Genomic DNA, 15,364 nt, shown 5'->3' with positions numbered 1-15,364 from the left:
TTCATTCTACAGATTGAAACACATTTTTCCCTTTTTTTGTATGATCTCTCTTTCATTCAGACCCTTTCGTTATTTCTTCTGGAGCAATTCTATAAATAAATATACCCAGTTGCCTCTTTACAGAGGAAAAAAAAAAATTAGACTTAGTGCCCAATAAATAGAAGAGTTGTTGCCTGCTTTCCAATTTCTGCTTTTTAAACTCACCACCCATTCAAGAAGGGCAGCCCTTCCATTTTTATCATGTCCCTAACTCGCCTTTCACTGCTCCAAGGTACCACCCAGGGCTCTGGTTATGCTAACGGCTTAACTCTGCCACTTTCCAGGAGCTGCACAAGCCTGGTATTGACTTGCTGGGCCATTCAGGATCTTAAGACACAAACTAAGCCTCCTGTCAACAGATGTTCTCCTTTTCCCTGCTCTCCAAGGCCAAGATCTAACTTTGTCTTTCGCTTCTGTGCAATTTTGGAAATCCTATCGCTATAGTTAGATAATATCCGGCCTTTCCTCCGCCATAAGGGAAAACTGCCTTCACAATAATTTACTTAATGCTGCCCCCACTCCATTCCATTCCATTCCACTCCAGTCTATCAAGCAGGCCAGTCCTATGGCTAGCCTGTTGTTCTGATCCCAGGGAAACCAGCTCGTCCCTTCTGTCAACATCCTTGCTGGCATCCTGGGAAAATGTCTTGGTGCCAGGCAGGCCCACCTCCCTGGCGATGAAGAGATTAAGGGTTGTTGCTTTCCTTCTTAAAGCGCCCGGCCCCATCTCCTTCGCTTCATTCTGCGGCAGAGGGAGGCATCTGTGGAGCCTTGGCTTACCCACCCTCAGCGGAGATGGAGTGGGCTCCCAAGCTGGTAGGTGCTTGGCCCTCCTGGAGCCTCTATTTACTTTCTGCTAATTAATGACCTGTCAGGCTTGTTTGCTTTGGGAAGGATAAACTGTGTCTGGGTGAGCGATTGCTTTTAGAGCCTGTTAAGGTGGGGGAGACAAAATCCAGCCACCCAGACAGAGACGAAAATCAGAGAATGAAGCTCCCCTGCAATGGGATGGGGGCGGTGGGGGGGACACAGGGTCAAAAAAAGAGAGACACAATTGCTGGCACACTGGAACGGCTGCCTTAACTGTGTGTGCTTAAGATCCCCATCTGGCCCAGCGACCCAAACAGATGCATGTAGAGAAGCAGTTTGCCAGGAAAACGCAGGCTTCCTGGCATTGCGCGGTGGCTTTTCTTTTATTAGCCGTGCTAGAAATGATGACAAGGGATAGCGTGGAATGGGTTGGAGAGGTGAGGGGGACAGTGCGCTTATCCCAGAGGCCTCCAGATGTGTTAGATCAGCAATTCTCATTCTTCTTGCTGGGAAATTCTCTAACTCCAGTCACATCTGGAGGCTCCCAAACTGGGAGTAGCTGATACGTTAGCAATGTGCTTGAAATGATAAAAAGCCAAATTCTTTTCCCTGAGTTTCCACTAGAATTTTAGCAACAGAAATGCTTAACAACAACAACAACAAAAAGCTGAGCATAGAAACAGCTGAGACTCTAGAAAGAGTGCAGAGGAGAGCAACAAATACGATTAGGGGACTGGAGGCTAAAACATATGAAGAACGGTTACAGGAACTGGGTATGTCTAGTTTGATGAAAAGAAGGACTAGGGGTGACAGGTTAGCAGTGTTCCAATATCTCAGGGGCTGCCACAAAGAAGGGGGAGTCAAGCTATTCTCCAAAGCACCTGAGGACAGGACAAAAAGCAACGGATAGAAACTAATCAAGGAGAGAAGCAATTTAGAACTAAGGAGAAATTTCCTGACAGAACAATTAACCAGTGCAACAACTTGCCTCCAGAAGTTGTGAATGCTCCAACACTGGAAGTTTTTAAGAAGAGATTGAGCAGCCATTTGTCTAAAGTGGTGTAGGGTTTCTTGCCTAGTCAGGGGGTTGGACTAGAAGACCTCCAAGGTCATTTCCAACTCTGTTATTCTAAATGACGAAAAGCATAATTATTCCGATAAAAGGTTGCTTCAATGGCTTTCTATGGCATTTTTTCTTTTTCTTTTTAAATACGTATCTGTGGGGATTGTGTGATAGATAGCATTCACTATGACCTTCTTTTGTAGCCATAGAAAGGGGAGGGAAGCAACAAGGAACAGGGCTTATCACATTGTTTCCTGTAGAGGAGCCTTGAAAGAAAAATACTTGAACTTGGAAAACATGGGAATGTTCCAAATCAATCAAATAGGAAACCTCTGGATGAGATATACAAATTATGGTCAGGCATTTTCCACTCTTTTCATGCAAGCAAGCAAGCAAACAAACGAACGAACAGATTTTGAGCAAAGCATCTCTGAACCCTGGACCCTGGTTAAGCTGCCAGCCCTATCAGAGATAGTCTTTCACTAAGGAGAAATCCAGCTGCCATTCAAGTCCTGAAACTCATTAAAAAATCCTGAATGAATCACCAACTTTTAGATTACTATCAAAAGTTTATTGGGAGGATGTTCCAGGCTGATCAGTAAGAAATAAAAAATATGAATTGGTTTTTTAAATTAAACGTTCAACAATATTTTGTTATGTTTTGAACATCGGATCTACTTCTTTGTTTGCTACTGTACCTTATTCTGTGTTGGTCTGAATATTGTTCTTTGATCTTTGCTGGGGTTTCTGTTTCATTTGAAAACCATCATACGATGCTGTATTTATAGAACCTGTGTTCATGCAAATAAATGGATAAAGTTTGCCTGTTTTCTTCTCCAGTTGCTTTTCTGTGCTCTCTGCCTCTTCTTGGCCCTGGATGCTACTACCCCTGCATCAAAAGAGCAAAGCAGAGGAAAAAAAGGAAGAAGGAGAGGCTCAGCCAAAGTCAGGGAACAGCATCTGCGGGCACAGGAATCCTCGCCTGACCCTGTGCTGAGGGTAAATCTGGGTGCCCTCACCAACTACACCTTTGTGGAGGATTATGAGCAGAGCATTCAGGAGATGGTTAACCAGCTGCGAAATAGCTCTGAGCTGCTGGACAGTAAATGCCAGGTCAATCTGAGACTCTGGATGTCGAACAAGAGGAGTTTGTCTCCATGGGCCTATAGGTGAGGTGGAACAAAGTTTGGAAACTGAGGGTCTCTCTCTCTCTCTCCCTCCCCCTCTCTCTCCTCTCAGCTTTATCAGATTTGTGACCCTGTGGGATTCTGCAGGTTCACACCTATTCGCTAGAACTGGTTGTTAACATTCTAAGCAGTTTGGAGAACTGGTTGTTAGAAGAAATTACTGGCCTAATCCTGTAAAGAAGGCAGGAAGGAAACAATCTGGTGTTGCTTACAGAAACTGCCTCTCCATTAACCCTTATTACATTCTTGGCAGGACTAGACTTCCTGTCTCAGGAACGTCTCTGGAGGTTTTTTCCCCTCCTTTGCTGGTACTTTGCTTGTGTGGAGTGACCATTCAAAGTTACAATGGCACTGAAAAAAGTGACTTATGACCATTTTTCACACTTACAACTGTTGCAGCATCCCCATAGTCATGAGAGGCCAGGCGAGGAGATGCGTGTCTCGATGTGAGTGATATTGAGTTGGCCACACCCAGCCAATAACATGACCACCAAGCCACACCCACCACCTAAGCCATGCCCACAGAACCAGTTGTTAAAAAATTTGAATCCCACCACTGCGTTGTAGTACTCTATTGTCAACATGATGCTCAAAACAGTCCTTGAGTTAACAATCTAGTTTGCTGTGGAGGGGAAGAGGTCTTACATTTTGTGGCCAAAAGCATAATGAAAATTAACAGGATCAAGTAAAATAGGACTGGAGCAGGGAGGACTCTTTGTGTGTGCACGCGCATGTGTGTGTGTGTGTGCGTGCGCGCGCACACACACCTACAAGTGTGCCTTGAGTTCTGAGGACTGTTTGGACAAATCCTTACAATTTTCTTGGCAAAATTTCAGAAGTGGTTTGCTATTGCTTCCTTCCTAGGGCTGAGAGAGAAAGACTGTCCCAAAATTAGCCATCTGGTTTTGTGTCATAGGTGGGACTATAATTCAGTCTCCTGGTTTCTAGTCTGATTACTTAACCACTGCACCAAACTGTCTCTTCAGGAGAGAATTTGGGGATTTAATTTACATTAGTCTCCCTGGCTGGCTTAGATAACACATTAGTTTGTCAGGAAGCTAAAGGGATTTAGGTACAGTGGATCCATCAACAACAGCAGAAATATTCACTTTTTCTGGTATAAGAGGTCTAATATCAGAACTAGAGTAGAAATTGAGACTTTATGGGAACCCAAAATGGTTTTGATGATACCCTCAGTCAACAAAGGGGAAATATGAGAAATCCTACTGCCTCTGGGGATTAGAGGAATGTAGCTTAACTCTGTTTAGTATTGCTCAGACTGCTAAGGATCATCTGAACAGCAAGCTTATATTTCATTCTATATGTTAACTAGATTGGATTAGAATGGCATAAGTGGATGATCCAGTCACTGTGTGTTCTTATTTAGAATCTTGCACTGGGAACAGCTTTGGAGCCATTTTCCTAAATAATTTATCTAAGTAAAAATATATTGATTGCTATTAAGAGAGTTAAACTGAAATAGGAAAATTTGAAATCATGAACTTTGATCTAAAACTGAATTTTTACTATAATGTAGCCACATGTGATCTCAGACTTCAGTGATCGGTTTAATATTTCAGAATTGGCTAACCAATTCAACTCACCTGAGATGGACTAGAATATAACAGAACCTAAAATAGAATTGTAGGGATGCGGTGGCTCAGTGGCTAAGACCCTGAGCTTGTCAATCAGAAAGATCAGCAGTTTGGCGGTTCGAATCCTTAGCACTGCATAACGGAGTGAGCTCCTGTTACTTGTCCCAGCTTCTGCCAACCTGCAAATGCAAGTCAAAAAATAGGGACCACTTTGGTGGGAAGGTAATAGCATTCTGTGTGCCTTCAGCAGCGCTGGCTCTTCAGCTTTGTAATGGAGATGAGCACTGCCTCCTAGAGGCAGAAATAACTAGCACGTATGTGTGAGAACCTTTACTTTCAAGATAGAATTAGTAAAAGCCTGGTCCTTTGGAGAAGTTGTAGTTTGGGATTTGTAGCCTGGCAACATCACTGGTTTAATTATTGAAAACCAGGACCAGAGCAGAAATGACAGGAAGGAAGCTACTTGGGCATCATCAAAAAGTAGTCCAAGCAGCATGCACTGCTGATGATAAAAGAGAGTTTATAGGGAAATCCTCATAACTGTCTAGTTATTCAGTGACTATTTGAAGTTACAATGGCACTGAAGAAGGGTATTTATGACTGGTCAGTTTTCATAGCACTCATATGACTAAGGCACTTAGCAAAGGGCTTGCAGTTACAACAGCCATAGCATCCCAAAGTCACAACTGCCATTTGTGATCTGCATTGTTGGCTTTCAACAAAGTCAATGGGGAAGCTGGCAGGAGGTCACAGTGATGACATGACAGCATGCTTAACAATCCCATGGGATTCATTTAATGAGCACAACTGGAACTGCTACAACTGGCATTGCAAGTCTGCGTAGCCCCTTGATGCTGCATATTACAATTGCGTTGCTTAGCAGTCAGCCCCAGTTGCATCCTTAAGCCAGGACTCTCTGTTCTTATAATGAAAAAGGAATGGTCAAACTGAATCTTCTATCTAGCAGAGCCTATATGCAGCTGCAATTCTGCAGCTCACTCATAAGCAAATCTGAATTAGTTTGAATATTCAATACTGCCTAATATTCAAATCAAGAAGATATTCAGGGTTGCCCAAGTTTGTGGCGCTGTATCCTCTGCTCGTGGTATTTTTAATGGTCCGTGAGTTTACTGTATTTCTGAACATTGAACAAGTAATTTCATTCATCCACAAAGAACTGGAGGTCCCAAATTCTAACAGGTCCAGAAGTAAAAGAATTGAATTCATTTATACTTTGCTTCATGGGAAGGAAAGGAATGCTGTCTATCCCGTCATTTCCAGTGGTGCATGCAATAGCTGTCGCTTCACTGGCATTTAGCTTTGCTCAGTGATGATACATCAGTGCTTAGTACTATCAGAAGTACCAGTTTGTGACCTATAATTAAGAGTAATAGCAGCCATGAAATGTGGCATCTAAGGTATAAGGGCTTCTGGGCAGCTATTTCGAAGCCCAGCTCTGGTTCTAACAATAGAATAGAATAGAATGGAATAGATAGAATAGGAATACTTTATTGGCCAAGTGTGATTGGACACACAAGGAATTTGTCTCGGTGCAGATGCTCTCAGTGTACATAAAAGAAAAGATACATTCATCAAGAGTCAAGAATCATAAGGTACGGCACTTAATGATAGTCATAGGGTACAGTAAGCAATCAAATCATACTAGGAAACAGTCAATATAGATCGTAAGGATACAAGTGACAAAGTTACAGTCCTACAATCACTAATGGGAGGGGATGGGTGATAAGGAGTGATGAGAAGATTAACAGTAATAGTAGTGCAGACTTTGTAATAGTTGAACAGGGTTGAGGGAATTATTTATTTAGCAGAGTGATGGCTTTCAGGGAAAAACTCTCCTTGTGTCTAGTTGTTCTGGTGTGCAGTGCTCTATAGCATCGTTTTGAGGAAAGGAGTTGAAACAATTTATGTCCAAGATGTGAGGGGTCTGTAAATATTTTCACAGACTTCTTTTTGACTCGTGCAGTATACAGGTCATTGATGGAAGGGAGGTTGGTAGTAATTGTTTTTTCTCCTAATTACCCTCTGAAGTCTGTGTCTGTCCTGTTGGGTTGCAGAACCAAACCAGACAGTTATAGAAGTGCAGATGATAGACTCAATAATTCCTCTGCAGAACTGGATCAGCAGCTCCTTGGGCAGTTTGAGCTTTCTGAGTTGGCGCAGAAAGAACATTCTTTGTTGTGCTTTTTGGATGATGTTTTTGATGTTAGGTGTCCATTTTAGGTCATGTGATATAGTAGAACCTAGACATTTTAAGGTCTCTACTGTTGATACTCTGTTGACTGGTATTGTAACAAAGTGTCACAGCAGAAGAGACTTCCTGGAAATGGCCATGGAGGTACAGTTCTGTTTACTTCTGCAGCTTAATTAAATAATTGTAACAGAATTGCATCATTTTCTGGAACAAATCTATGATTGCTTAAAAAGAAGGCATTCAACTAGGTTAGTTAGTCTTTCCCAATCTTAGAATTATAACTCCAAGAATTCTTAGCTGGAAGAGCCATGAACTGGGAATTTTGGAAATCTTCATCTCAACATTTCTAGAAGGTACTAGATTGGGAAAGGTTGCTTGCACTCCCACAAGTGGAAGCAATTGCCTATTACAACCATTTTCTATGTGGAGGCTGTTTGTTCTATTGTCCCTCTTGTCCAACCATGATTCTTATTCTGAGCAAGCAGGTTACATGCAGATATTCTTCCCATCTGGAAAAATAGAATTTTTTAGTGGGAGAAAGAATTCCATGCCATTTCCTTACAAAAGTTTTGGGAAGTGCTACAACTGGTGGCTGTGGTTTGCCACCATTTATTCTGGGATATTGTCCAGTGATGCGATATCACCCTAATCTCAGCCATCATCTGGCTTTAAAAGGGAAACGTGATTTACAGTGTGTACGGGCAGGCATGTTGCATAAGATGGCACCTTCTCGGTCAAACATATTTTCCGGGGATTGTGGGATGCCCAGTAAAATTAAAAACTCCTTTAAAAAGCCTGGAGATGCAACATGGATGTCAAGAAACACTTTTTCGTTTCTATATTCAAACTGTTGCACATTCCTACCAGCCATTGGGAAAAACATGCATGTTTTAATGTCAACCTGTTTTCCTTTAGGATAAACCACGATGCATTCCGGGTTCCAGCTGACATCCCAGAGGCGCATTGTCTGTGCGCAGGGTGCATCAATCCCTTCACCATGCAGGAGGACCGCACCATGGTCAGCATTCCTATCTATAGCAAAATCCCAGTGAGACGTATGCTGTGTGAGCCCAGCAAGCCTCACAGGAAGAAGAAAAAGTGCCACAAAGAGTACAAGATGATTATGGAGACCATTGCTGTGGGCTGCACTTGCATCTTCTGAGGACCCAGGAGGAAGGGGCTTCCTGTTCTTATGGAAGAAGTACTATTTTTGCTCTTCCAAACTGCTCTGTTCTTCTTTTGCCAAATGAGAAAACACCAATGTACTTTTAGACATTGAAGTAACTTGCGCTTGACTGGGCCGCGGTCATGGTTAGAGTGCAGTACTGCAGGCTACTTCTGCTGACTGCCAGTTGCCCGCAATTTGGCACTTTGAATCTCATCAGGCTCAAGGTTGGCTCAGCCTTCCATCCTTCTGAGGTGGGTAAAATGAGGATGCAGATTACTGAGGGGCCATACGCTGGCTCTGTAAACCGCTTAGAGAGGGATGTAAAGCACTCTGAAGCTGTATATAAGTCTTAGTGCTATTGCTATTGCTCAGCTCCCATCTCTGCATTACCTTCAAGAAGGCTGGCAAGGTATATCCAGCAGGCAAATTACTCATTAACGCTTTAGGTCCAGTTTAAACCATTCAAGCTACTCCCTCACTTAAAAAGCACTTGCTATGATGCTATAGCCACAGTTCCCATTTCCATCCTCCCTCCCTTAATCTGGCATCCTTGTTTGCTAAGGGATATAGATAAAAAAAACAGAAGGGAGATAATTGGTTAAAATGTGTATCTATTTTCAGGTTTTCATTCAGACTGTGACAATTTAGTGTATAAAGTTGAGTTTGGACTGAACCTTTAGAGATGAATCAATATAGAGATCAGTATGTCATTGTCTGTATGTGTGTTCAAGTTAGTCTTTAACTCCTGGCAACTCCCTGGACAATTCCATGCAGTTTTTCTTGGGAAGATTTTCATAAGTGGGTTTGCCATTACATTATTCCCAGGGCTGAGAGAGTAACTGGCTCAAGGTCATCCAGTCGGCTTCATACATTCAAAAAAAAAAACACCTTTCAGATCACCCTTCTCAGATATAGAACACTTCAGCATAACTAACTAGCTGGGTTCACACTTTGTAGAGTTCATATGTCTGATTACCAAGCCATACTTGGATTGGGTCCACACGAAACATAGGCCCAAATCCACTATGGCTAGCACAATGAGAACCTACTCAACAGTTTAAAAGTTAGAGTGCCCCCTTGTCTCTCAAGCCATAGCAGAAAACAAGTCTAAGTGTTGAGCAATGGAGGAAAGTTGTGCAATGGAAAAGCTCTTTAAATCAAGATTGTTTGCCAGGCTACTATCCACCTTATGGGACACTATCAATGAAGTCTTATCTAAATACCAGCAGCCCCTGTGCTCAAAGTTCTGACAATAGGAGTTGGATGTCAGCAGGAAGCTAGAGGAACATTAAGGGTGATATTCGTACCAAGAGTTAGACTGAGGAGGCAGCAAGAGAGCCCAAGAAATCTTTCCTGCCTATATACTATACATGGTGATGGATCAAGTATCTGTAATAACTTCTTTTAATACCCTCTCCTTCACAATGGATAGGAATCACAGCTCAGGGGCTGAACACATAGTCTTTTTGCAGAAGGGCCCAGATTCAAACCCTGCACTGGGGGTTCTCCAATAGCAGGACCGGGAAACATTCTGACGTGGGATAAGCAGCTGAAGAACTGCTATAATACAGAGAAAGCACCCGTGCCGCATCAGTGTTCTATAGAAAGAAAGCTTTCCATTATTCAAGCCTTTATCCAACATGGTTTGGTCCACAGGAAGAGGAGGGCGAGCCTAATCCTTGGGTTCTGTATATAAATCTAAGAAAGATTCCCGTTTGAATCCTAGGTGAGTTGTTTCCCAGAAACAATTTGTCATGGATGGAATGCAGCACCATTATGGCTCTGAAGCAACAGAGCAAAATAAAGGGAAGTTACCCAATCAAATGCCGAGAAGTACTGATATAATTGCTAAGCAGCTGGCTTTTGTACCTGCCAAGCCCCTGCTGCACCTTTCTTTTTAATTATTTTTGTTAAGTCAAAATGTGGGCATACTTCCAGGTTCATCTCGTGTGGGGCCCAGAGCCATTAATCACAAAAATCTCCTGAGGCCTTTCTGAACATTACATATGATAGCTGCAGTCTAGTACTTCGTTTAGAAGTCCATGCATCTACTCAGATGACTGGGAACAAGTTTCTCAGTTCACCCCGACCAAGGAATATTTTGAATCCAGCCACACCGACTGCAGCAACCATTTCATGAGAACACTCACAATATGCCAGCATTCCAGATCTGCCAACCTGCTGCAAACAGTTTGCTATCCTTGATCTAAGATTTTGTCTATCTGCCAGAATGTCACAACTTCAGAAAAAACAAGATAACTTTTATTTTCATTTTCTCAGTTCCTTCCCAGCCAGCTAAAGGCTATGACTCAAGGCACAGTGAAATATCTCATTAGAGGCTAGCTGGGCCTACTACACCTATCTAGCTGCTTGATCATAAAGCGTACTGCTCATCTGATTCTGCAAATATGTCATTGATTTAACAAAATTCATTAAAGAAGACCTTCTTATCAATATCCACCCTGTACACAACTGAAAGGGTAACAATTGAAACCAATCCGTTTCTAGGAAGAAAGATAGGGAACCTCACCGTTTCATTGCATCTGGAATGAGCAAAAACAAGTTACCCCTTTGCCCTACACAGCTGATGCAGGACAGCCCAGTTTCATTAGCAGCAAGTAGCAAATATTCAACCCCGGATTCACAGACCCTTTTTAAAAGATTTACTGGAGCAGCCTGACCAGTAGGGTACTGTGGAATCTACTCAGGAAAATACCAGAATGTTAGTTCGGTGGTTTCACCTGGTTTAGGCAACAAGGATTTTTTTTAAAAAAAAATCAAATGCCAGAGGAAAGAATTCCTTAATTTATTTCCAGGAAAAAGGCCCGTGGGATGGCTGGCAAGACAACTTCAGATCAACCATTAATTGTGCATGTATGTTTATCTGGATAGTAGGTAAAAAGTTATATGATTCATTAAGCTGCTTAGCTTTTCTCGCAGGAAACATTCCAACACAAGGTCCTTTGCTTCACCATCATTTGATCTAAATCCACAGGGCTTTGTAATAAACATAAGGGAATACAGTGCTTGGGATGCCAGGAAAACCAAGAAATCATAAAAGTTCTTATGATCCTACACGTGCCATTTCTTTTAGCTTTAGGGATGAAGTACAAGAAGAAGGTCCAGTCCAGTATAAATTATTTGGGAAGGCTGCAGAGGAAGACCCAAGAAGGAAGTTTGAATCCAAAGTTGTAGCCTGTTTGGTAATATACACAATTGGGCTTTATGAATATGATTCAGCAGGTAAAGTAAAAAGTCAAATGGGATTTGACACTATTCAGTTTCAATCCTCTTCCATGATTACCAAGGAATCCTGAACAACTAGGAAGAGGCATTAATTTACAGGCTCTCTGAAAGAGTGATGCTATGCTAAAGAGATTGCTATGACTCTGATTGAACGTATAAAGTCACAGATTTGCCAGTGCTCTGCTTTACTTCTATTAAATTTGCAGTACATTCCTTAACTTAGAGGATTTGGGGGATGGGTGGGACTGCAAATCTCAGCATCTCTTACTAGACTGATTGGGAATTCTGAATGCTGCAATCCAATATAACTGGAACACAGCAAGTCAAGGAATGGCACTTAGTAGCCTCAAATATCCCCTCTCACTCTGCCTGCAATAAAATCTTGTCTCACAGTGCTAAGTTCACAGCTCAGTCTTCAATTTGTGCATTAAGTCTTTCTGGTCTATTTTCTCTACATCATGATTCCACCGATTGTAGGCTAAGAGAGCCACATTTCTGGCTGCCACAGCAGACATTTCCATGGAGCTGGCTGCCCACTCCATGGTGTTGAGGTAGAAGAGGCTGTCATGCAGGATAATAGGTGGGAGGTTCTTGACTGATCCGTAATCAGGACAGACCTGCCATTCCGTCACCTGAACAGAATAATAAGAACGGAACAGCATCTTCAACTCTTGCTTCTCCAAAGGATACTGAGAGTGGACTCGCCACACAGCAGCTTCCTGGGGCTGCTTCCGCTTGAAGTTATTAGATAAGTTGACGGGGCAAATGTTATCCATGGAATTAAAGAAGAGGCCCGGAGCTTCTGTGGTGAGGACACTGGCAAAAGGAAAAAGCTTGGGATCCGGGAAGCCAAAGTATGAGGAGTTGAGGTAGCCATGAACAATGGAGGTGACGGTGATGTGAAAAGTTCCAGGAAACTCAGCAATAGGTGGATCAAAATTCTGAAAGGTGATATTGTTCTTGCTATCATGTAATTGAGTGGCAATGACCACTATGTCATAGAAGTTGGAACCTGGACCGTCTTCATTTTCATAGTGCACTTGGTAGAGGGGTTTTCCTTCTGGATAAAAATGCACAGGGAACAAACAGGGGAAAATACACCAGTAAGTCAGACAGCTACCAAGCAAGTCACCATCATTATCTAAGAAGCTAAATAGACTAGACTTCAAAGAGAAACAATTCTGGTAAGACCTGGTAGTTTGCACTGTTTCTTGGTTGATTCCGTTTTTTTCTGCAGCTCACTCACTGCCTGTTGGTTTTATTTTTGAAGACTAACACTTGGTTACTTAAACCAGCTAAAATAAGCATTCACACAACCCATAAAAGTAACAGATAGGAACTGGTCAAAGAGCATAGAGAGGATTTACCTGACTGGTCACAAATAAGGGAAAGTTTACTGTAGTTTTTGACTTATTTTCACTTTGGTAAATGAAGATAATTGGGTTAAGCTGTGTACATTTGCTGTCATTACAGTTTGGGATATTCCATTCAAAAACTATATATTTTATCTAGGAAGCTAGATGATGCTGAACAGTTTAGCAAGCACAAATCAGGTCACAATGACCTAAAATGGTATAGCAGCAAGACAGAGGATAACTTTCTGCAGAACACTACAAACACTATTAAAGTAATATACAACAAAAAAGTCAGGCAACTTTGTGCTATCCAGCATTTAGGAGAAACAGCTGTTATAAGGAACCTTAGTACGAACACTCTCTCTCTCAACTGCAAGTCAAAATGCACATTTATCTAGATGCTTTTAGGAAGAAAAATATATGCCAATTATATTCTGTGTTGAAACTGGGTTTATTTGTTCAGGAGTAGCATATTTTTTTCTACATTTATTTTCTTTAAAATTTCAGTATCCCTCCAAACTGTTAAATGTAGAATTCTTATAATAAAATTATATACTAAGATGTTTATATTGTAAAGTTTAATATCTTGGGTATTCAGTGGTATGTGATTGAATTTATTTTAAGTGTTAAAATCTTATTTAATACAATACTTTATGAAGAAATAATATAGAAAGAAAGTTGTTTCTAGCCAGAGGTACATCACCCCAGCAACTGATCCACAGGATGGTAGTTTATTTATGACAAGGATCACCAATATTTCTTTTTCCATTTTCTATATATTATATACACGCTCGTTATCCATTTTTATTTTCTTCACCCTCTTTTTATTCTTTCTACCTGAAAATTGTCTCTCTTTCCTTGCATAGTTTTCTGTTCCTCTTCCTTATAAGGGAGCACACAAGTTAATCCCTCGTTTGTTTTAGTAGAATGCAAGGAATTTGCCATTTCATCACATCTTCTCTTAAAGAATCACGTTTGCTTAACTGGTTACGCTTTGAGTGATCACAGCAACAATAAATACCCCATGTACAGGAAACATCATCTTTTCTTAGGAAAAAAAAAAGTTAAGACTGTGAACACTCAGGAAATTTCAGTTGTCTCTGTGCAATAAATATGCCAACCTTTAAAGCACGTGAAAGGAGAGGAAGTCATTTGAACATTCCTTCAGTAGAAGGATCCTTAACTGTGTTGTGTCCTGCCTACTTCTCTGCATGCATCAATGGATTCTTTATGTCAAAGGTATTTAGGTGGCTTCCAATGTGCAATTATCCAGAATTCTTTAAAGCAGATCCAGAGGATAGTAATTTCTGTCTATAACCTTCCTGCATTTTTTTAGTACTTTCATCCCCTCCCCCGCTTTCTCTCAGTTGGAGCCTGGGTTCCTCCCACTAGCACAGTGGTGTCAAACTCACAGCTTCACATTGTCATCGTGTGACATATCATGACTCTCCCCCACCCCTTGCTAAACTGGGGATGGGCATGGCCAGTGCGTGATTGCATCCAGCCCACAGGCCGTGAGTTTGACAGCCCTGCTCTAACGGGTAGTCCTCCATTTACAACAATTTATTTAGTGACTGTTTGAAGTTTCCACAGCCCTGAGAAAAGTGACTTGGTGACCATTTTTCACACTTACAACCACTGCAGCATCCCCATGGTCACATGATTGAAATTCAGACGCTTGGCAACCGACTCGTATTTATGATGGTTGCAGTGTCCCAAGGTCATGGGATGATCTTTTGAGAACTTCTGACAAGCAAACTCAGTGGGGAAGCCAGATTCATTCAACAACTGTGTTCATAACTTAACAACTGAAATGATTTATTTAACAATTCCAGCAGGAAAGGTCGTAAAATGGGACAAAATTCCTTGAACAATTGTTTCGCTTAGCAACATACATTTTGGGGCTCAATTGTGGTCATAAGTCAAGGACTACCTGTAGTTGTAGCTAATAGTTTGGGGGGGTAGTGGTGGTGGTGATTTTTTTATTTATTTATTTTTCCAGCTTTTGTTCTATTGTACTTTATAAATTTGATTCTTTTTGTTAGTTTTTCTTGTTTTTATATTTTAAATATGGTTTTATATTCTGTAAGCCGCCTCGAGTTGCCATTGGGTGAATAGGCGGCGACATAAATCCAATAAATAAATAAATAAATAAATAAAGCTTTAAAAAGAAGAAACTCCTTTCCTTAATGCATTAAAGTAGCTATATACTATGGAAGACTCAGCAGCCTCAGACAGTGGTTTGCACACAACACATTTACAAGTACAGACATTTCCCCTGGGCCTGCAGAAAACTGGAACAGCCAGCTGTGCACAAACCAATATCCACAACAACTGGGGAAATCTGCAAAGCAGCCACACTGAGTTTTCCTGAAGATATGGCTCTGGTAGCTTTGAAGAGGGACACCCAGCTCATGCTAACCTACTTTGTGACACTTTGGTTCGAAGGCTTTGTTCTCTTAAGTAGGTCTCTTCCTATCATGTAGTACAGTATCCGGTCAATATTTATTATATGTACTGTATATCTCCGGATACACAATATCTGAATGCCGAGATTAAACCAGAGGGGATATTGCGTGAATCCAATGAACCATGGGTATGTGTGTTTGCTCCTTGCCACCACTCAGTAAAGGCACTCTCAGAAATGTTGGGGTTTTTTTTTCTGAAGAACCTTCCCTGAAAAGCAAAA

The 15,364-nt window shown here is 41.5% G+C and overlaps 2 protein-coding genes across 3 annotated transcripts in view; one reads left to right on the top strand and one right to left on the bottom strand.

The window, feature by feature from the left end:
- The first annotated feature begins 571 nt into the window (after positions 1–571).
- IL17B (interleukin 17B) lies at positions 572–11,089 on the top strand. Its single transcript, XM_026696102.2, has 3 exons — positions 572–855; positions 2,753–3,081; positions 7,822–11,089. The coding sequence occupies exons 1-3, from the start codon at positions 835–837 to the stop codon at positions 8,066–8,068; spliced, it is 597 nt and encodes a 198-aa protein (XP_026551887.1). The 5' UTR covers positions 572–834; the 3' UTR covers positions 8,069–11,089.
- Positions 10,860–15,364, bottom strand: part of PCYOX1L (prenylcysteine oxidase 1 like) — a 10,058-nt gene continuing 5,553 nt past the window's right edge. For both annotated transcript variants that reach the window (XM_026696367.2, XM_087924540.1), the window contains one exon: positions 10,860–12,380. In XM_026696367.2, coding sequence (XP_026552152.1) covers positions 11,722–12,380 — 659 coding nt within the window. In that variant the 3' untranslated portion in view covers positions 10,860–11,721. The remainder of the gene's footprint in view (positions 12,381–15,364) is intronic.

The sequence above is a fragment of the Pseudonaja textilis genome, chromosome 2, assembly GCF_049901715.1.
Source record: "Pseudonaja textilis isolate UNSWEBS1 chromosome 2, rPseTex1.2, whole genome shotgun sequence".
NCBI lineage: Eukaryota > Metazoa > Chordata > Lepidosauria > Squamata > Elapidae > Pseudonaja > Pseudonaja textilis.
This window is presented reverse-complemented; position numbering and strand designations above follow the sequence as displayed.

Excerpts from the sequence above, each read along its gene's own strand:
- IL17B (XM_026696102.2), top strand. The coding sequence starts at position 835 with ATGGAGTGGGCTCCCAAGCTG. Across the intron at positions 856-2,752 it reads TGGAGTGGGCTCCCAAGCTG|TTGCTTTTCTGTGCTCTCTG; the intron begins GTAGGTGCTTGG and ends TTTCTTCTCCAG. Across the intron at positions 3,082-7,821 it reads TTGTCTCCATGGGCCTATAG|GATAAACCACGATGCATTCC; the intron begins GTGAGGTGGAAC and ends GTTTTCCTTTAG.